This window comes from Paramormyrops kingsleyae, chromosome 2 (assembly GCF_048594095.1).
Source record: "Paramormyrops kingsleyae isolate MSU_618 chromosome 2, PKINGS_0.4, whole genome shotgun sequence".
Classification (NCBI taxonomy): Eukaryota; Metazoa; Chordata; class Actinopteri; order Osteoglossiformes; family Mormyridae; genus Paramormyrops; species Paramormyrops kingsleyae.
Window position 1 is genome coordinate 8565530 of NC_132798.1, and position 22175 is coordinate 8587704.

General features: G+C 48.9%; 1 protein-coding gene and 1 long non-coding RNA gene across 2 annotated transcripts; one reads left to right on the top strand and one right to left on the bottom strand.

Moving 5' to 3' along the window:
* Positions 1 to 5791: 5791 nt before the first annotated feature.
* On the bottom strand, positions 5792 to 21683 carry LOC111838835 (mothers against decapentaplegic homolog 7-like). Its single transcript, XM_023802201.2, has 4 exons — positions 21218 to 21683; positions 20114 to 20167; positions 17364 to 17435; positions 5792 to 6702 (listed from the first exon to the last, which is right to left on the bottom strand). Exons 1-4 carry the CDS (start codon positions 21681 to 21683, stop codon positions 6170 to 6172), a joined length of 1125 nt encoding a protein of 374 aa, XP_023657969.2. The 3' UTR covers positions 5792 to 6169.
* LOC140581617 (uncharacterized) lies at positions 10148 to 21918 on the top strand. Its single transcript, XR_011984715.1, has 2 exons — positions 10148 to 10188; positions 21498 to 21918. It is a non-coding gene; the product is annotated as an uncharacterized lncRNA (long non-coding RNA).
* The last annotated feature ends 257 nt before the right edge of the window (positions 21919 to 22175 follow it).

The window sequence follows — 22175 nt, forward strand, 5'->3', positions numbered from 1 at the left end:
TTTGAAAACTGTTAAAAAACATCAGAAGAAAAGAGCCATGTTTGCCGTTTCTCTTTGCTATGCTTGAAATGGCACTTTGTGAATAAAGTAACGGGTATTTTGTGCTAGAGAGGCTGCCACTCACCCATTTACAGAAGCATAGCGAAATCTGGGTGTCAGTGCCTCTGTGGTTTTAATCATTAAAGCAATTCGCTTCTTCACTTTGTTCTCTGATGGGTTTTTCATAGCCTACCTATCATGAATGATGGATTCTACTAGACATAACGGCAAAGTTGCAAAATACGCATGTTTGTGGAGCGCAAATTGCGATGGTAATGGGAGAACAAAGGGTATAATTTCTATAATTCTACATTTATTTCTTTTTATCACCACGATAGAGAGATGTGTAACAGTCACCCAGAACCACCTGACTTATTATGCTCCTTTTTAGTTAACTGTAGTAATTTTCTACTATGGGCAATAATATTATGAATATTGAGTTCTATCCTAAATATTACAAATCTGCTTATTTTGGCCTCATTCTGGAAGCAGGCAACGTGTTTGTTTGGAAAAAAAACATACCTCTTAAAACCTGGCAAATGTCCTAGACAATAGAGTTTGAACAGAATTTATCCTTGACTAATTACAGGCGGTTAACGCAGCCGCTAATTCCCATTCTGACCATCTCCTACATAACTGTGAGACCTCAGAGGCTGGTCAGTAAGTGAAACCTCCTGTTTGAGGCCGAGGTAGACGTAGATGACGTCTACATGCCCGTCTTCATGCAGCGAAGAGATGCTGGGCTCCTGCGAAGATAAGTTGGGGTTTTACAGGATGGGCCAACCCACACAGAGTGAGTCAGCAGAGCGGGGGCAGCGATGCCCCCTGACCTGAACCCCACGGAGACACCTCCAGGCATGTTCCTCAAGTCTGCCCAGAGACTTTCAGGCTCTTATCTCCCCCCCCCCCCCGTAGAGGAGGACGGGGGTGATAGTGGAGGCAGCTCAGCGTCACGTTCAGCCGAGGGGGACCTGAAGCTGGAGACAGTCTATCAGCTCCTCCTCCCACATGACTGATGTTGAAGCTTACAGTGCAACTACCCCCCCCCCCCCACCCCCCCCGGCCCCTGGCTGCCCGGCACTCGCCGGCCAGGAGGTCACCTCCGGGGGGGGTCGACCTGCTCAGCCAACCGGCCCAGATCTGACCCCAGCACGGCAGTTATATGCAGAGGTGTCGGAGACAGAAGAGACTGGAGCTGCCTGCTGTCCTTGGGGGTCCTCTGCGTTGAACACTGACCACTCCCCTCCAACACACCCAACACAAACAAAAAGGTCACACCGCTGCGTGCCTCCTCCGCCTTTTACAAAGCTGTTCTCTGTATCCTGTTTGCTGATATTTGTATATAGTACTGTATTTCAAATATTGTACTGATATTTCAATGACAGTAACCGAAGGAAAGGAAACTTGTATGTAAAAAAATTGTATTTGCGTTACATATCAGGAATTCTTGTGGCATCGTGGCTCAGTGGGTGGCGCTGTTGGCGCACAACTGCAACGGGGGGGGGTTTGTATGTTCTCAGTGGCACTATGGGGTCGTAACACCTGGGCGTGTGGGATTGTTGGCTGGGAGTGCAGTTCGCATGCTCTCCCTGTGTGGGTTTTTTCTCCTACAGTAGAAAAACACATGGATTTGAGTCTTTAAATTCCCATTTGTTGCTTCTGCCGCTGCCTGCCCTTCCCAGAAAAGCCCTTGGACTTAGAGGCATAGGAAGCTGGGGGGATGGGATGTACCCCCCAATATTCAATTAGACTTCACGCGCCCCTGCCCAAAAAAGTAGACTTTTGCATTCAAATCATTAAGTTGTGTCCCCTTTGGGATTCCAGGTCCCACCTGCCACATAAGGGAAGTACTTCCCACATTGGCTGATTTGGCCGCGGAGAGCAGGAGGCCATTTCTGGCAACTGACTCAGTCCCACTTCTGCAGGGCCCCTGATGCATCAAGGCCTTTATCTACAAGCTGCTGTGCAGCCCAACCAGACGACCCAGATAGCCTGCAGCCCCGCAATCAGAAACATGTGCACGGCCATGGCTGTAACTTCGGGGAGTTTTACAATGAAAAAGCTTGATCAGCTCAAGACCCAGCACTCACTGTCTGCCTAGGAAAAGATGGGAGCCCTTTGCAGAGTTGGGTGTGAGAACCCAGCAATAAAGGGTCAAGCTGTGTGTGTCAGTAGGGCTCCAAGCAGATAACACGCTGTCAGGCGTCAATACATGAACCTATTTGTCTTGTTATCTAATCTGTGACACGTGTCATGGGGGGCAGAAACAAAAAAGGGAACTCCTTGAGAAATCAGAATACAGAATTAATCGGAGTCAGCTTGCTTTAACATTATTTTGGGTATTTGTGGGGGCACCCATATGCACGAGAGTTACTTAGAGTCCGGGGGTTTCCAGAGGCTGTCAGAGGCTTATCCACGTGTCAAGGCTTATAAGCAGGCAGACAGGGGCCTATTTGGCCGGATTAGGGAAGTCCTGGGATTACCCCACCCAGGACAGCGCCGCCCTAATGCTTAAACCGGCTTGCTGCAGGGATCATGCAGGTCCCTGCGAGGTGGAGGTGCAGCCGGGGCAGCCGGGGCAGCTGGGGCAGCCGGCACCCCCATGGCTCCTTGACTGGCTGCGGCCTTGAGCGGGCTGGCGGTAGAGAGGTGGCCCTGTCTGCATGCGGCCCCGGGGCGGCCAGGGGAGGCTCGGGCAGCTTACCGGCCTAATCCTGCGGGCAGACAGCCCCAAGGGGAGGAAAGGGGAGGAGATGCAGTGGCAGTCTAGACAGCGAAGACACATGATTCAGCTCCAGCAATATCGACTCGGGCTTGTGATATGTCCTTCAAAGGATGTTTTTACTTACGAACAATTCGACAGAACAATTGGAAATTTGCTCCAGCGACATAATTATTTTAATAAAGAATGTGTTTGGAAATATTTGAATGGATCTTTCGTGAAGGATATTTTGTAAGTCCTCTAGATATTTCATAATATTATTACATATTATTCCGTTATGGCATCCATGCATGTTTTTGGACAGCTGTTTCTATCAGGGTCATGGGGAACACAATGGACAGGATGCCAGTCAATCGCAGGGCATACGCACAGGCACGGGCCCCAGGGGGCACGGTGGGGATAGGGCTATTCCAAGGGCCCCTGAGTGATGGCGCCCTGAAAAATTAGTACCAACCAAAATAGTTGGATTGATTTGGGTTAGTCTGGGTCTCTAGTGGGAGCCCTGCACACAGGCAGACATAAACTATGGGTCACATGTGCTGCCAAGTCATGGTAGCCAATAGGTGAAGGCGTCAGTCTGGGTCTCTAGTGGGAGCCCTGCACACAGGCAGACATAAACTATGGGTCACATGTGCTGCCAAGTCATGGTAGCCAATAGGTGAAGGAGTAAGTCTGGGTCTCTAGTGGGAGCCCTGCACACAGGCAGACATAAACTATGGGTCACATGTGCTGCCAAGTCATGGTAGCCAATAGGTGAAGGCGTCAGTCTGGGTCTCTAGTGGGAGCCCTGCACACAGGCAGACATAAATTATGGGTCACATGTGCTGCCAAGTCATGGTAGCCAATAGGTGAAGGCGTCAGTCTGGGTCTCTAGTGGGAGCCCTGCACACAGGCAGACATAAACTATGGGTCACATGTGCTGCCAAGACATGGTAGCCAATAGGTGAAGGCGTCAGGCAGGAAATCCAAAGCGGTTTCCCTGCACAGGTTCCCCTCCTGTTTGTGACAGTGTGATGCACTTTAAAGCATGAATCACCAATTTTTTCGGCCCATGAACCCTGAAATAACCAGGGACTCATGACCCCCATTTTGCTGCCTTGGTGGGGGGGGGGGGGGGTGCTCTGTAGATTTATTACAACCGGCCAGTAGTGGTCATGGTTAAACTGGAATGTTTTTCACATTTTCTAGAAATCATTACACAACTTTAAGGGGCAGTGTGTGGGTTAGTGGGTAAGGATGCTGTGTCCGTCATCAGAAAGTTACTGATCCAAATCCCTGGGTTGCCAGGGTGATTTTACTGTTGGACCCTTGAGCAAGACCCCTAAGCCCCAATGGCACCGGGGATGTTGGACACAGGTGAAATAAAGGTAATGTGAATAAATGTCTTTGGAGGGCAGGTAGAAGAAGAAGATAATGGGAAGTACAGATCAAACAGTAGGTCAGACAAGAACAATACAATCGAAAAAAAATACAATCCCCTGTGTTTTCACATTAAACATATATTTTATATTTAATTGGTTTTCTGCTGTAGAATTCCAAAGGTCTTTGGTGACATACTTCTTTTTTTTGGGGGGGGGGGGGGGGGAATGGCTATGAATGTTAGGAAATCTGATGTCTTGTTATCTAGTAAAAATATTGTTTACCCTCCTCCCACCATAGTCAGCAGCACATATCCAGTGTAATGCAGCACAATCGCAGTGATATTGCTGCATCACTGCACTCTCCCCTCTGGAGAGATAAGACCTTTCCAGAAGGAAGCGGAAGTACTGGCACTGTCTGGCCCTACGGATCGCTATGGAATTCCTTGCAACTGAAGCGCTACAGTTGAAAGGGATCGGCAGACAAATCACATCTTTCCCTCGTCTCTAATGCAGCCCCCCCCTCTGTTTGCCTGGGCTTTCCATGCAGCACGACTCTGAGGTACACACTCTGCATGCCCCCCCCTGCCCAGCATCTGCTCTGAGCTGCGTGCCACGACCACTGCGTCTGGCGTTGCGGTGGAGGGCACTTCTGAGGCTTCCAAGCGCGGGGGCTTTTCTTTTTACAGGCCCCTGGATGTCATTATCATGGCAACTTTCTTAAGATGTCAGAGGCCGTAAATGAGGATGGGGACGGAGGAAGGGAATCTGCCAAAAATCAAAGCCAAATAAGTAAAAGTTTTGGGAAAACATTGTTGTTTCATGGCAAAAGAAAGAGACAACCTTGTATGAGCTTAAAAATTCTGACTACTGACTTTTTTGCTTTTTATATGAATAGTATAGAGGACAAAAAAAGATTTTACACTAAAAATGTAAAGCAGATATTAGCAAATTAAGGTGTTCTGTCTTTCTAAAGGCCAACTGTGTCCCAGATTTAAGACTAGGAGAGCAATTTCAGCCGTTCATGCTGAGTGGGACTTCCTTAGTAGAGGAAAATGACAGGTGATGCTTCCATCAGAGTCTCTCAGCCAAGTTAAAGTGCCTCTGAGTTGCCTCTTGGATAAGCATGTGATGCACCCACCCTCAGTTTTTCACCACTAAGCCTTGCAGTGGGGCAATTTCCTGGAACTTACAGGGATGTGTCACAAGCAGCCGAGCACCAGGGGACAAAAATGGACCGATTGATTAAACTGTCAAACCCCATTTGAATGAAAACCTTTAGGAACAGAATTGTGGCAACGCATAGTCTATCTCAGGAAGCACAGAACATAAGGCCGGATACGTCTCAGATGGGACACCAGGTAGTCACTCATGAATACACAGTGAAAGTACTTTAAGGGCCACAACTTCTCCTCAATTGGCTTTAAAGAGCCGGGGCAGCTGGGAATTAGGAATTAGTCTGGGGGCGCCGAGATAAAATGCCAAGCTGGTGGGTACTGAATAAAACAGGAAAATGCCACAAAAATACTTTCGACAACTGCACATACTTTTGCATATGTCAACAACGCTAAGCATACTGGACTTATTTTGTTAAAGATATTTTTACATATTTTTAGAAACTAAGAGATACCGTGTATAAGGTTTCCTGTGAGAGGAAGAAGGAGACTGGAGATAAAGGTAAAGGTGTGGTTTTATTTTAACAGAACATTAACCTCCTTTTAAAAACATTCAGCTGGGTTAGAAAACCCATAGAAAAAAAAAAAACATCAATCTTGTGTCTCAGGTATTATTTTAAAATTTTGGCATTTTTTTGCATTTATATTAAGCAAAGTGCATCTTTTTCTCTCTCATGAACACATTGCACAATACATAAATAATGCTGTATATAAAACGTCTTCATATTTACAAGTAATAATATATATAACATAAAATACATTTTTCTTTTCTTATTAATTAAATCTACGTCATTTAAAACTAGTCACTGAATTTTGACTCGACTTCTCGGTTTGCATTGAGTGACCCCCCCCCTTTATTTTACTCGAACCCGCTGCTACCGGTTGCTGAAAATGACCTCCAGCCAGCAAGGGCAGCTGCTGATGAACTGCCGTGTGTAGCACTGGCCCCAGCCCTTGACGAAGCTGATCTGCACGGTGAAGTCGGTCCTCGGCTGCTGTGAGAACTCGTGGTCGTTGGGCCGTTGCAGGCTGCCCGCCTTCTCATAGTCGAAGGCCTTGATGGAGAAGCCGGGGAACACCTTGTGCACCAGCAGCGTCCGCGAGTCGGGATTGTCCAGTGTGGCCGACTTGATGAAGATGGGGTAGCAGCTGCGGTTGTAGACCCACACGCCGTCCTGCTCGCGCGTCAGCTGGATGCCGTATCCGATCTTGCTGCGCACCTTCTCCACCAACTGGCTCTTGTTCTCCGAGCTCAGCTGCCCGAGGCAGAAGCCGTTCCCCTGAGGTAGGTCGTAGAAGATGTCCAGGGAGGGCTCCTGGACAGAGTAGAGGCGCCCGACGCGGGTCTTCTCCTCCCAATATGCCACCACGCACCAGGGAGAGTTCTCCTCCTGGTGACTTTGGGAATCTGATGAGAGAGGGAGGGGCGGGGGGGGGGAGCCAGGTCAGTGTCTGAAATCTCATGCATGTATCCATAAAGCAGCCGGGGCCTGTGTTTGGCCCTTCCCCTTCTCACAACACTTTTCCTGCTAGTACTGAATATAGAAATGATCAATTATTAATACGGGTTAATTCTAACAGGACAAGGAGACAAGGAGAATAAATCAGGAAATAAACAAGTATGTGTATTTATAAGAGTATATACATTTATGTGTTTACTCCTATATAGAGATGAAACGGTATGAAAATTTAATATCACGATTATAGTGACCAAAATAATCATGGTTATCAGTATTATCACGGCATTGTTAAAATTCGCTGATAATGTTCCAAAAATACACAAACTAATAAATAAATAAAATTAAGCACTTTTTGTTTGCATGAACATTAAAATTATAACACAGCCAATACCATATGCAAACAAATGAAAACCATATCAAATGTGCATTGACTTAAAGACCTTCAGAGCGCTGTCACTGCCAACAGTCACTGCCTTCCGGCATGTTCTCCCTGACACCAAACAGACCCACACTGCGTGCCACGCCTGCGCACCTGCGCGCCTGCGCAGCTGCGCCTGGGAGACCGTCGCTACCTTTGGATGATGCTTGACAGTATTTAACATGAGTGCCGTAATCAGCCACACTTTTAATGATAATTAACATTCGAAATGCTAATACTAACCGTCTGGAATTTTACCGTAGTTTACCGTGAAACCGATGGCCATTTCATGCCTACTCCTATAAACATTTTCACCTCTGCGTCCAGAAGCCTTTTGAGGATATTGCAACGGTTATACTATTATGTTACTTTGAGACACAGAGGTAAAACTATGGTAAAAGAGGTGGACTTTAGCTGGGGGTATTCAGACACTGGCATAAAGCTTTTAGGCGACTGGACCTGTGATGTAAGGAACCATTACTTCACTCTGGGTTAAGCAGTTCAGGTCAGAGGTATAAATAGAGAAAAAAAAAATCTAAAAGCCTCTTGGATACCGGTGTCTGCGAAGCTAATAAATAATAATAAATCAAAGGTAATTGATTCTGTCCTGGTTTCCTGTGTGTTTGGCAGCGCTGGACGCAAATTGATGGAAAAATGCTAGACTCTTGTAAAAGTAGTGGTGTTTTTTCCATAGACAAACTTTTCCCAGAGAAAAACCACACATTTATAAACAGAAGAGAAGTTTATCAACCACATGGTTTGCGCCTCTGGGCAGCTTGACATTTCCATGGAAATTAAAAGTACAATTCCCATGCAAAGATCTGCCCGCTCACTAACAGTGGGCATTTCAGCACCCCATCTGTTAAAAATTGTATTCATCAATTTTTATAACGCTGCCCCTTTAAACACATGGGTACCATTATGCATATGTAATTACATCCTGCCTCTCCGGAGCCAACGCTGAGATTCAGGACAGCCCACACCCCCCCCTGCCCCGTTTGTGAATCTACATTTGATGAATTTTACAAACCATATTAAATGACAAATTTGACTACCGTTCTCCTTTAAGAAATAAACACGCAAAATTATTATGACGAGGGGACCGAATACCAGACTTTTCCATTCAGAAAAACCCTCATTCCGAGCCTGAGGCTGGAGCTTTTAAAGAATTTTCTATGCATAAAAAGTAACCAAATCCCTCATTGGGGTTCATTTCTGTAGTGTTTTCCTTCCCCTCTTTGTTCCTTTCATCTTTATAGGACGCCAAGTACACCCCATAATTTTCTAAACATGGGTAGAGGGAACTGTTCAGTTATGTTAATTGCGCAGTACCCCAGCAAGTCTCTTAAAGCGACAGCAGTCTGTTATTAGGAGAGGATGCAGCGTGCATTTAAGGATGAAGGAGAGACGCAGATACAGGAGGAGGTTATTTGCAACGAGCTATAGACAATTCTTTGAAGCCCCAGTGCATTGCCTTTAATCTAGTCCCGGGCACACTGGAGTGCTAAATGTCTTTTGGCCGAGGTATTCATCTTCAAAGGGTCATTTTTTTTAAATAAAACCCATGAGCGAAGAATCTAAAAAAGACCCAGTTAATTATAATCGGTTATCAGAATCATTATTTCTGTGCTTAACTACTTAAACTACTTACGAATACATATATATATAGATTAGCAAGTAGGTTAAGGACCTTGCTAAATTGTTTAATAGTAGAGACTCTCCGAAGACTTGAACTAGAAACTTCCGCGATTCTTTTGAGCGGCACGATACCTGCTTCCCCATTGAGCACACAGAGAACGCCCAGACATCCTCCCCCAAGACCATAATTTGCATCTGTTCTGGCGGTGGGGGGGGGGGGGGGGGGGGGGGGGTGCCTGTCAGTACTTGTCTTAAGGACGAGAGCTTGATCATAGCCATTCGCTTTAGTGCCCCTTTTAAGAGCATGGATCCCTGTCCCCGGACGGCGTTTTTTTCCAGACGTGCTCCAGACGCGCCATGTCTAACTTCGCCTAACTCCTGGCACGCCAACACTGCGCTCCTCAGTCTGACACGGGCCATCAATCTAGGCCGTGTTGCCGACTTGCCAGTCGTCCCATCTGGGCATACCCCAGCAGGAAAGGGGCCGGTGGGGGGGTACAGTGGGGGGGACTGTTTAACCTTCCGCCCCACCGACTACAGGAGGCTGAGGCGAAAGCAGTGGCAGAATGCATTCCAGAATAATACCATCAGATAAGAACGCCTTGGAGAGCGGGGAGAGGCTGTCGGAGGCCAGCTGGCTCCAAGAGGCCCTGTTTATCAAGCACCGCCCGCGTCGGCAGCTCACCAGGGAGGAACAGGGGGCAACCGCCCACCCCCCCTCAAAGACAATACCGATCCATGGAAAATTTTTTACAAAGTAGATGAGACTCTGTATGCAGGCAAAGGCCTCTTAAATCCACCACCTTTACTCCCCCCCCCCCCCCCCACCCCACCCCACGTCGGCTTCCTCACTTCTCAGTTTCTCAAGGAGCCTTCAGTTTGCTCCGACAACCAGAGCACCCACATTAAAAACGCAGAAGCAGGCACAACGAGCCCGGCGTCTGGCTCTGCCACGAGTCGACACATCAATTACCAGCAAAGCGTGCAACAGTGAAGCCACTCCAGGAGGTGGGGGGGCTGTAAGTGGAACTAAGTTAAGGTTTCACGCGTTTACTCCTGCCGTCACGCAGAGAACAAGTCGGCCACGGAAAGCTACAAGAGAGAAGTCTTTTTATTTTCAAAAAGCCGTTTGGCTCTGAGAATCTGTCAGAATGTGTTTCTGACGCATTCCTCGCGGGACTGGCTGAGCTCCGAGTGCTGACTTCCTGTCTTATCAATGCTGCGTTCCAGCTTTTTCATCCCTCACTGCGACGACCCCCTGAAAAGCCGGCTCGCTCTGCTCTGTCCGCCTGCCGTTCGGATTTCTGGGTGCTCCGGCCCAGCGAGGCTGACAAACAGCCAGTCTCAGCGCGACCACGAGCAGACTGGGCCTCAGCGGGTGAGTAAATTACAGCACATAACCCCAGACTGTGCCCCCTGTTCCAACTCACATGGGCCCCTGGGCTGGGGGGGGGGGGACATTCCACTGCCTGCCAGTGCTAGAGTTTACACTAATTGTGTCTCTCTGCAAATCACCCCCAACTTTTCCTAAGGCTTGTTTGTCCAGCAAAAGCTTTTTTTTGTTTCATATGTTCTGTATAAATAACTTCCCCCAGTCACACTCCTTTAGAACCTCTTTACTACCATTTTTGCCCATTACTGAGGCTTTCAGGGGAGACATTGCGGGAGCAATGAACCTAAAAACAGCATATGCTCAGAACAGCATGGTCTGTGATGAATAAAGCCTGCAGGAGCAGAAAGCACATGGGACTGAAGCAGGTGGGCAAGAGCTAGTGTAGCGACAAACTGGTACACCTCTGAGCAATGTACTTAACCTGAGTTCCTTGAGTAAATATGAATGAATTCCCTTACTGAAGAGTGGGAAGAAAGCTAAGTGATTTATCCAAGGGAGATAACCGTTAGATCAAGCACTCAAGCCCTTGGCATTTCGCACATCTACAAGGCTGAGCACGCCCCAGAGCTTACGCGGTCAAGACGGCGGCGGACTTCCCACACAACCCAGTGTCCCATGTGACAGCCTCTACCCAGAATGCAACACTCGCAAAGCCTCTGGCTGGCGTTCATCAGTGATGTCACGAAGACCAGTCATTGTAGTAGCAGCTATAGGCGTGAAATTTTCTGGTGTCACTTTAACGGAGAACAAAGTGCATTCACAGCGGCGACTCGGCGGCGAAACGGTGAGACGGACGTACAATAGAAAGAGCTTCCCGTTAAGCGAAACATTACGTGGACGATTAGCTACATGTGACTTCACCGCCTCTTACACCATCGTGTCAAAAAGCTGACAAGAGATATGGCGGAGGGAGACCTTCACGGTCTGGGATACTCCAGACGGTTAGCAGCTACCTTTGTTCCACCCTCCTGCCTCGGTGACACTGCAGGCCTCCAGCTTGGGCCGGGGGCGGGGGGGGGAGGGGGGGGGGGCGGGTTAGTGAGAGGCAAACAGCCGGGCGCACCAGACGCTAGCCGTCTGAAAAAGTTAATCATTACCTCCGTCTGACTCCTTACCCTGAACAAGTTTCTATTCCAGGAAGCGAACACACAGACCGGCAAAGGCACGTGTGCGTGTGAATGCACGTACGCTCACGCACACACACACACAGACAGACAGACACACACACGCAGGTTTGTAATTACATCTTTGTGGGGACTCTCCATTCATTTCTACGGGGAAAACTCTAATCCCAACATGACGACCATAAACCCTATCCAGCCTTAACCTTTACTTTTTCGTTTTTTGATTACATTCACAGATCTTTGTGGGGACCTGAAAAATGGAACAACAACACCAAAATAACAGGTTTTTATCACATTGTGGGGAACATTTGGTCCCCACAATGTAATATCAACATAATCCACACACACATACACGCGTACATGCACACAGAAATGCACCCACAGAGACAAGCATACTAGGAGGAAAGCACACAAATACATACATGCAACATATGCGAACACTCCCACACACAATCACTCAAATGGCCTGGCAGACCTGCACACATTTTAGATTTGATTGCAGTCACAGATTTTTCAAAAATTGAATTTCCCCTTTTGAGGAGCAGAACAATGGTCCCCACAACGTCAAAAGAACGGTTTTTATCGCATTATGGGGGCATCTGACCCACACGCACACACACAGGCACACAGACACACACCAAACTGCCCTTTCATCTTGCTGACACAGATCAGGGTAGGGACTTTAATAACCTCTTCCATTTTTCCATTTTCGCTCTGCACAGGAAGTGATGTTATATATAAAGTGCGCATTCTGACTCTTCTGAGACCGATAAGCCATGTTAACAGATGAGGGCCTGGGGTGGTTGTTTATTCTCATCCATCGCTTGGCTTGACTGTTCTCTGCCAGGGTGGTCCAAATCTACTGCCTGGTGGTGACCGCCAACCCCTCCCCCCTCTCACCCCCCAGCCCTCCCCCGCAATATCTCCAATGCGCACGAGATACAGTGGAGATGGCCCGTAGTAAACATGATGCAGTGAGCCAACTGAGGAGAAGCCTAAAGAAGGAGTGGACTCTCTGCCTTTATCCAGCCGTAAACATTGTCCCGGCCAGCCCTCCGCCATCTTGGCCAGCCCGGTACTGAGGATCGCTGTAAGGCCATCTCGACGCACCAGTAATTAGCTATAGTGACCCGCCAGCGACGGCAGACGCGACGGCTGCCTTTTTGGCACCGAGCTGCCGGAGAAAGGGAGGCGCGGAGGGTAAGCGGGTGCAGGGGGGGGCGTGGCCATGGGGCTCGGCACTCATCAGATGTCAGCTTGGAGGAAGGCCATTTAGCGAAGGAAATCGCTCATTAGGGAAGTGTGTTACATAAGGAGAAAACGCAGGCTTTTCCTCTTCAATCCAGGAACCATAAACAATATAGCAGGAAAGCTTAACTCACACAGGAAATATTCTTTATAAAATGAAAAATGCACATTACATGTTTTCAAAATGTAGGAAAAGTCCCGTTTTCCCAGCGTAAATACAAACACTGGGGATCTGTACAGCCTTTACTGCTGACCAAACGCAGAACCTCAGAGGACCACTGCCTGTCCCCTCGTCCATGGAGCGGCTCTCCGGTTCCGAGCAGGAACAGTACCCCTACTCTCGCCCCTTCCTGGGGCAGTCGGCCGATCTCACCGATACGCCATCCCTCTCTCTTGCCTGTAAGAATTTACCCCCGCTAAACACCTGCGATCTCCTAGGGAAATCTATACTGCAACTTCCGCTGCTGCCTGGTTGACTGGGGAGGGCCGGCAGTTACCGCGGTGCTGACCCCAAACTCAACCTCCCTGTCACTGTTTATGCAACAGATCTACAACAGATCTACAAGATCATGGTTAAATCGGCATGGCAACCTGGGACTTTCAGAAGCAAGGCTTTTAAATAAGTTTAGTTTAGAAAATGCAATAGCACAAGGTGTGTAGAACATTCCAGCGCGGTATCCAATCGGCCAGTTCTGTCCAAACTCGATACCTCGCAGAAAGGTGGTCTAACAATGAATACCTTGTTCTCGGCGCCCTGCCATGACATAAAACCCAGGTCTGCCAGGGGGCTGTCGGTGGAGCGGCACAGGGCGCACCTCTCTGCAGTCAGACTCGGTGCAGTCTTTCCCCAAGCGGCGGGCTCCCTCCCCATTGGTGGAAATTTCCCCTCGCCTCGAAACCCAATTAACCCAGGCCTTTTTCAACATAAACAGAGCCTTCGTTCTGAAACGCACTCGATCTCACCCAAGTCCTACATGACAGCCAGTTGTGTTGTTTCAATAGTCTGTGACTTTTTTACCCCTGATTTCAGACAGCATAATGACACCAGGCTACGTCTGGGTAAAGCCAGAGTCTCAACCGTGGATGGAAGTGGAGTCTGTAGCAAGAAGTGGAACAGGCTTAGTGTTTGCTCTTTTAATATACAGAAAGAAAAGCTATATAAATATATAGTTAAAATATAACTTTGCTAGCCAGCCCATTTAGTCTGCAAGCTCTTAAGAATACAGATAAGTGTACTAGGATTTGCTATCCATTTCACCGAGACAGCCAGATTCCCTTAGCAGAAAGACACAAAAGCCTGTCGTACTTCTCCCGAATGCCTAAGAATATACGAAACATGCTGTCTGTCCATAGAATATTATGTTACGTCAGTTAATTAAATGCAGAAATATATCTGTAGACACAATGATTCATATGCAGTGCTTAATTAAAACGAAAAACAAATCAAGCCTTAATGCATTTATGAGTCGCATAACAAATGCAGCCATATGGCGACCGTTTAAGCATAAAACAGAATTAAAGGTTATCACAGCAGAAAGTGTAAAATGCAACTGATTAGCCACGCTAAAGCAGAAGCTACACGCTAATGAAAGAGCCAGCATTAATTTTGAGTTTTAGGGTTGATTTTTCATGAGCAAAAGATGAAGCTGCGGTAAGAGTCGATCCCTTGGCTACAGGAAGGGAGACACAGGTTAATGCTTCCCTTAACCTGACAGGTGTGGTACGCTGGAGGGAAAAAAGTGTGCAGAGAACGTCGCATGGTAAAATGCGCGATGTTGTGATTAGCTGGGGACAGGATGGCCAGCCCAGACCCTACAGCTCAGTTTAATAATACCCCCCATACCCACGGCCTATATTTAACCCCGTAGAGGAAGCTGCTCTGACCGAGGGCTTGCAGCCAGGAGCCGAGCGGGTCATTCGATCCCTGGCCTAACCCAGACCAGCGACGGGCCCCCGGGGGGGGGGGCTTCCAGAGCCACTGCAGCGGATCCTCTTACAAAGGGCTCTCTGGAGCCGCTCCTCAGCGGCGGCAGTAGACTTACCCCTCCCCCGTCCCCCGTCCCCCGTCCCCCCCCCCCACCGCTGGAGCATGCAGACTGAGGGCACGTTACCCAGGAACGTTTTAAAGACCTGCGAGGAACGTCGCGTGCAAAAGTGTGGCACTCGGCAATAACTGGGGAATTTTCAGAAGGGGGGGTGAGGGAAAGAGAAAGAGAGAGAAAGAGAGAGAGAGAGACAGATGCGGAATGGGGGGGTTTGGTGCCTTTTCTCATCCAGGGACCATGCACACACACACACACAAAAGGCGCCAGAGGAGAGAGCCCGTTCTGTGAGAAGTAAAGCCCCCCACCCCAGATTTAAGAAGCCGAGCGGAGCAGCCAACCCCCCACCCTGACCACAGGAGAAAGCGGCTGCCAGGAAAGGCCCAGCGAAGAGGAGGCGGAGGAGGAGGAAACGAAGGAGCGGCGACGGGGGACTGGGGGCCAAGAGCTACAGGCGGCGCTGGCCAAGGCTCCGTCCCCCCCCCAGAGCAGCGGCGCACTCCGGCGGGGGGGGGGTGAGAGCCAGAGAGCAGCTCTGCACTGGCCGGCCGCCCGCTCTGGCAGTAAAGCTGCACACCGCTACACTCTAGTTAACTCTTCACCCCCCCCACCCACCCGCAAAGACCAGCTAGGCCTCAGTATGGGGGGGGGGGGAAGGACTTTAATGCCTCTCGTTTATTTTTGATTTTAAATATTTTGTTTAGGACAGCTGTGTTTCTGAACTGCTTGCGTTTTATGTGAACTACAATGAAGTGCTTAAGCATATATAGGCGAGGTCGTCTCCTACAGTGACTACGAGCGTCACGGCCCACCCCCCCACCCCCCGTAAAGGAGCTTTAAAGTAAACATCAAAATAGAGGCCTTAAAAGGAAGAAAGGGTAGGAAACGCTTCACAGCCCTCACCCAGTAACGGTGACCGGATTCACGCTTCACGCGCGTCTCCGGCGAGAAGCGCGGATGGACAGGGACCTGGAGCACCGCTCTGGGAACGTACTTCTGTCCTTTTTACAGAATGAAAGGTAACGATTTCCTCTACGGCGGCGATTTCCTCTACAGCCCCTCCTCCCTCCCTAAGTCCAGCGTCTCCAGCCAAACGGGGGGTGCTGAGAAGCACAAGCAGGGAAGTTGCCGTGGCGACCCTCTGGGATGACCCCTGGTTTCCTTTGTGAGAGCCCCTAGGGGATTCCAGCTGATCCCCTAACCCAACCCCCTCCCCCCCCCCCCCGCCACACACAACCTAGAAAAAAAAAAAAAAAACAGCGTGCGGCTGGAGGCAGCACCCGCCCCCCCCCCCCCCCCCCGCACAGCCCCCCAATCCCCTGCTCACACTCACAGTGCTGTGAGCTTAGCCAGGAAGGAGAACAGGGTGGGTATGCATTTTTTTTCGGGAGGGGGCGGGCGGAGGGTGCTGTGGGGGCTGGGGCATGGACGAGTCTGCGGGGGGAGGGGGGACACCACTTTACCATTTCACAGTGTGTGCTCCATGTAAAAGGAGTCCTGGGTCACGACAAGGAGAGGCAGCTTTAAGTTAATGGCTGGAGACTGTCCCTGGACGGGGGCTGATTACCACGGCCTCTCCTGTTACTCCTAACGAAGGGGATTACAGCCAGACTCCCCAAACTCCCGCTACAACCAAACGCCAGGCCATCCATTCATCCATCCAGATCTATCACAGCACTAACTGGAAATAAAAATCCCCACCTGACAGTAAGGCCCCCGTCACACCCGCTATTCTCCCCTCGGGGACGAGCGTCACATCCAGCCTCCACACCCCATTACGGAGCTAAGTCTACCAACTAGCCGGCCCTCTTTGTGAAAAACAAACCTCTGAAAAAAATAACAACAAAAATAATATTTGATATACATCTCGCACGCACCGACTGCCATAAAACTTTAAACGGTTCCTGGTGATGAGAAACATCTGTGCGCTGTAGAATCAGAGAGCAGGAAAGCGCCCTTACCACTGTTTTGCCCCCCCCACCAACATTCCCCATAATAAACACTTTCTTATCGAGTTTCTTCCAAAAGGAGAAGGACCCTTGTGCCACGGGAGGCGACTGGGGGGGGCCTGGACTGATTAGCGTTCTGCCCTTGCTGCCACCGCCCCTTTTGTTTCCCCCCCTCCCAGTTCTTAAAGACTTTACGTGGGTTGGGGGGGGGGGGACTCTAGATTGTTGCTCTTCCTAGAGCCCCCTTTCCCTGCCCTCAACCCCACCCTGCAGGCTGGGCCGGCCCGCGGAGATGTTATCAGTAACTTAAAACTCTTAAGAGCCCCCTCCCCTTTTTAATAACTGGCACTTCCCGGGTCTCTTTTTATGCGGCATCCTGAGGAAAATGTGATAAGCCCCCATCTCCCCTCCAAATACCAAACGCTGCACCCCCCCCCCCCCCCACTCACCCGAGAGCCATATCTATCGGGGCTTGTAATCAGGCAGATGTTAGACACCGTTACAGACCCCATCGAACCCAGACGCTAAACTAAACTGCAGTGTCCTGATTCACAGGAGAAAGCATCTCTTTCGAAAGAGCAGTTCTAGAACATCTGCTTCCTTGGAGGCACCCAGCTAGTGTGGATACAGCAGTTTATGTCGTGTCATGTCCACTATCTCTCAGTGTGCTTTAGTCGGCCAATCAGCCATCGGTTTGGTTTTCTCTCCTAGGTGAAGCGATTTTTTGTGTTTTTCCAACATGACATGTGCTTAGGATACGCGACGGGGTGGGGGGAGCCGTAGGTTATGCGCCTTACCTGAAAGCCCCCCAGGGGCCGAATAGATAATCCCCCCAGTTTCGGTGGAAGTAGGCAAAGCATCTGCAGAGTCTGGGGAAGAGAGAGTCAGAGAAAAGACAAGATTTTAGTGGCCGTGAGCCCGATAATCGCAGTGTGAAATTCGCAATGACGCCAAGCCAGGCGTCGATCTGGCCTGACCCCCCACCCCCCGGAGCAGGCATAGCCAATCACAGCTAGGGTCTCGCTTCCAATAGCAGCCCCTGCAGAAACTCGCTCGTTACAGAAGCTTGTAAAACGGCGAGCGAGCTGTAGGACGAGTCATGATGAGGATGGCGGCGAAAGGCAGCGGACCCCAGTGTCCGCCCAGTTACAGTAAACACGCCGTTCCTCCACTGAGTAGACTTCGGCTAAGATGAACGTCATACAAAATGCCGTCGAGTCCGTCATTTATAACCTTAAACACGGGTTAATCGCTAATCCTCTGGTTTGCGAATTCGCAGAAATCAGTCACAGGTCAGTTGCTGCACAGAAACGCCACGGGTCGCAGCCTGAGAAATGCGGCGAGACGATGCGCTTCTGCTGCTTTCCCTTTTCCATTTCACAGAGCCCCGACTGCAGCGCATCGACAGAACATCCAAACACAAGCCTGAGCGATCTTATCCGACCCATCATGTCACACGCAATACTGGAATAACGTAGGGGGCGGTGGGACCCACTTAATGAGACCTAAACACCAGAGGAGAGGGGACTCTGTCTGGGAATGAGTCCCGATGTGCTCTCAGCGGCATGCCAGCAACCACAAGGGACCATTCCCTCCATCCCCCCTCCTCCACCCGGTACAGCTCAGTACCATTCGGGTACAGCGCTCATGTGGAATAAAAAAATATGGATCATTTCTGGAGATATTCAGCCAATTAAAGGTCGGAGAATCAAAGCATTTTATCCCCGGGTTTCATTCCCTCTCTTGCAGCGCACTGGATACAATACTTCAGCATCTCAGATGCTACCATGACAATGTGTCAGAACAGCAATGTAGCTCAAACTCCCCGTAAGACTGCTGTCCCCCTACATCCTGCCTTCTTTGGTCTAGTTAGACATAACGTCTCCTACGAGCTGGGGGAGGGGGGGGGGGACCCCTCCACCCACCAAGCCTGCAGTTATGGTAACAGGCTGGGCCTCCGGGCTCATCCGCTGGCTCAGAGAAGGTGAAATGTGTCTTGAGGGTGAGGTGTGGTCCATGGTGTGTCACAGCGACAGGAACACGGTGCTGCAGTTTCAGAAGCTTAGCTCATTGTCCCTTAGACAGCATTCCATTACAAAGACATTGACCTCAACTGACAACCGTACACTAAGACAAATATAATATTTTCCCCTTCTTAAAAGTCTTCAGAAGCAAAAAAAAAAATCAAGCTATCAAATGCAGCTGGACAGAGGTCCCCTTAAAGTGGCCTTCTCTACTCCCGATGGGACCTGTCTATAGTGTGCCTGTGCATATCTATTCATGGCAATTAATAATTATTAATTATTAACAATAAATTAATAATTCACTTGCACACAAAAATACAAAAAGCTGTCTTCAGTGAAACTGAAACCAAAGTCCTGGGCTTAAAAGCCAGTCACGTTTTTCACTAGTGCCTGACCCTTAATGCATTCCCCCCCCCCCCCTCGCTGTCAACTCGACCCCAGAGAATGACCGAGTCTCAACAAGGTTGAGGAAAACCACCATCATGGTAGCTGGAGACACGTACCGTTCTGTCACAGTGTATCTGGTCCGATTCTGGGTTTGTAATCGACCCCTCGCCGCTGATGCCAAACAGACACAAGGGCAGCCCGAAAGTGTATTAGATGGCTAACGGGGTCCTAGCCGACCCCCGGGACGTGGCGAGCGGCATCTCCAATGGGGGGGGGGGGGGGGGGGGACTGCTGCGTGTCTCACGGTGGAGAGAAAATAACAGAGCAGCAGGGGAGTGAATCCAAGAGGTGCTTCCTGCTAGGTGCAGAGGCTTTCGGAGGGTGGGCCTGAGAGTCAGGGGGAGGGGGTGGGGGAGGGGGCGGGGGAGGGAATGTGTTACGGTTGCCAAGCGTAAAAGAGAAAAGTGGAAGGAAACTAAGTGAACCTAAATAAATCGCAAATGTCCACAAATGCTGTTGTGGGGAAAGGCTAAGGCTGTCCTTGCATTTCTAATTGCCACCAACACAAACCACAAACCACTGATGCCAGATTCCCCCCCCCCCCTCCCCACACGACTCTGGACGCTGACTGCGTTTCAGCGCCGGTGCTGTTCATCTGCCCTGCCGGGTCAACAGTCAGCCAAGGAAGTTTGTGCAAGACAACAACCACAGAGCCTCTGCCAGTGGAGACTGGGCCTTGCTGACAGGCCACCCTATTACACAGTCCTGACAGCCCCAGAGCCACTGTCTGTAAAGTTATCAAGCAGGACATTCAGCAGCTTGTGTTTCCATAGCAGAACAACAGCAAAATAAGCAAATCAAATCCTACACTCCAGCAAATACATTTGCACAAAAAGGCAAAAGAAACATCCCGGATCATGCATTACTACAGTTAAAGGGCCAGAAGTAGCAGGAACACTGGTCTTAGTCATATTCACTGCAATGTCTCAGGGTACAATTAAGGTAGTGCAAATTACGCATTCGTATTACACAATAGACATAATAAACTAATGCGTTTGGTCATTTGAATGAAGCCCAGGTCACTAAATAGTTCCCATAAGACCACGTTAGTTAAAAAAAATAAAAATAAAACTCACCAGGTGGTTTAAGAAAGTCCATTGGGTAAGGAGAATAAGGAGGAGGCGGGGACTCTGAAACGAGAAAATACCAGAGAGCAGAGCGGACCATGAGAAAGGGGGAGATAGAAAGTTGCGATAACAGTGGCATTCTTTCAGGAAAAAAAACTGTTTGTCTTAGCTGTGAGCGCTGGAGGCAGGGCAGCGCGGCGGCGATCTGCCTTGATATTTAGCAGTCAGATAAACAAGGGGGCGCCTGGCGCCAGTCTCCCGGCTATCTGCGCCTCGGCCCCCGCCGTACGGCGCTCGCTCCTCAAGCTGGACGCGCTCCACGGCACAAACCGCAAACTTGATCCAGACTGCTCACCACGTTTAAGCCTTCTTTTAAACCCATTGGTATTTGTTTGTTCATTTGATGCAGGCAGGCCGCATTTGCTTACAAAAAATACGTAATCATTTATTTTTATCATTAAAAATGCATGTACGCACCGTAGTCCTGGCGCATGTTCGATGAACAGTTTAGTGTTTATATAAAAATAACATACATTTTTGCATGCGCTATGGGAAACACAAAAAATCCCAAACACTCTTTAATACGAACTGAAAACCATTTTAGGCTGGTATTAATATTTACATTTATCGTCCAACACATATCCACCTTTAAAACAGTAATTATCAATGAGCTTTACATCTGGGAAAGGTGTTTTAATTAATCTGACGGGCAACCTGCAGGTACATTGGCACATCCTATCACATAAACCACAATCCTGAACTTTAACTCCATCCTAAGTGCTGAAACCACTCTTGTAGAGCAGCGTAATTACAATGAAATATCTTTCCGAATCAGCAGCTAATTATAATAAACTTAGTAAATCCAACTGCTAGGCGCATAATTTCAATAGATTATTTGTTGACAGTTCCTCACTGTCAAACAACTAGAAGCCTGCAATCACGTCCATGGCCCAAACATCGGAACGTGGTTCTGAACTTTATCCGGAAGCCTCGACGCTCCGCTCTCGATTCGGTATCAAACACGGCGACCCAGTGACAGATCGAGCTTTGCTTGGCATCGCGGGTCCCGCATCACGGCTGACAAACCGACAGAAAGGAGAAAATGAAACATACCAAGTTCGCACAGCCGGCTCATGTGATGCGGGTTGCAGCAAACGAGCTCCGGGTTAATTTTCCCATACGATTCACAGCAATATAGTCTCTTTAATTCCGAAGAATGCCTGAGGTCCGGCCATCTGAACACTTTGTAGAGCAACAAAGGTAACGAATATGTGTGTTGACCCAGTTTGGAGTCCACTTTGCTGGGCAGCAGAAGACAGGGGCTCCTCGCTCCCCCTTTCGACTCCACTGCTTGTAAAAGTGCCTCTAATTGTTTTTCCTTAATTTTTTTCAGTATCGAATGGGTCAATGATTTTAATTCAGCCTCCATTCCGGGATTTGATTTGGAAACCTTAGTCGACTTCCCCATACAACAGCCCCCGGATCCATGGGTTCCAGTATTCGCCTCCCCGTCGCCATCGACGGGCGCACGGCTCCTCCAGAGTCGCCGGACGAGCCCCGATCGTTTGGTCCTAAACATGCGGGACGAAAGGAAGGTTTCCCGGCTAAAAAACGAGCATGACGTCCGCAAATCATGAAGAATCTGGGATCCGAGTTCAGGCAACGACAAACAGCCTGAAATAATATTACGGAAAAACTGTGGATTGGAGCAGCAAAGAGAATCTGTAGCATACGCCAGTATCCTTATTTTAAAGTTAATTCTTGCAGATATAAAAATACAGAGTACAGTAATAAAATATGCAAAACTAAAAAAAATACGACAAGACTTGGACTTTATATCCACGGTTATGTTTACTTTGTCTCATAAGGTAAAAAAAAAAAAAATACGACCTAAATAATAGGTTACAACATGTGAACTGGCATATTTCATAAAATGCATATTAAAATAAAAAAGATTCTTCAGTGTGTTCCGTAGGCTAATAATTGCATATAAGCCTAATAAATTTAATTATTTCAATGGCGTGAAAAAGAAGGTAGACATTAGCAGTAACATGCAGAGGAATATAATGAC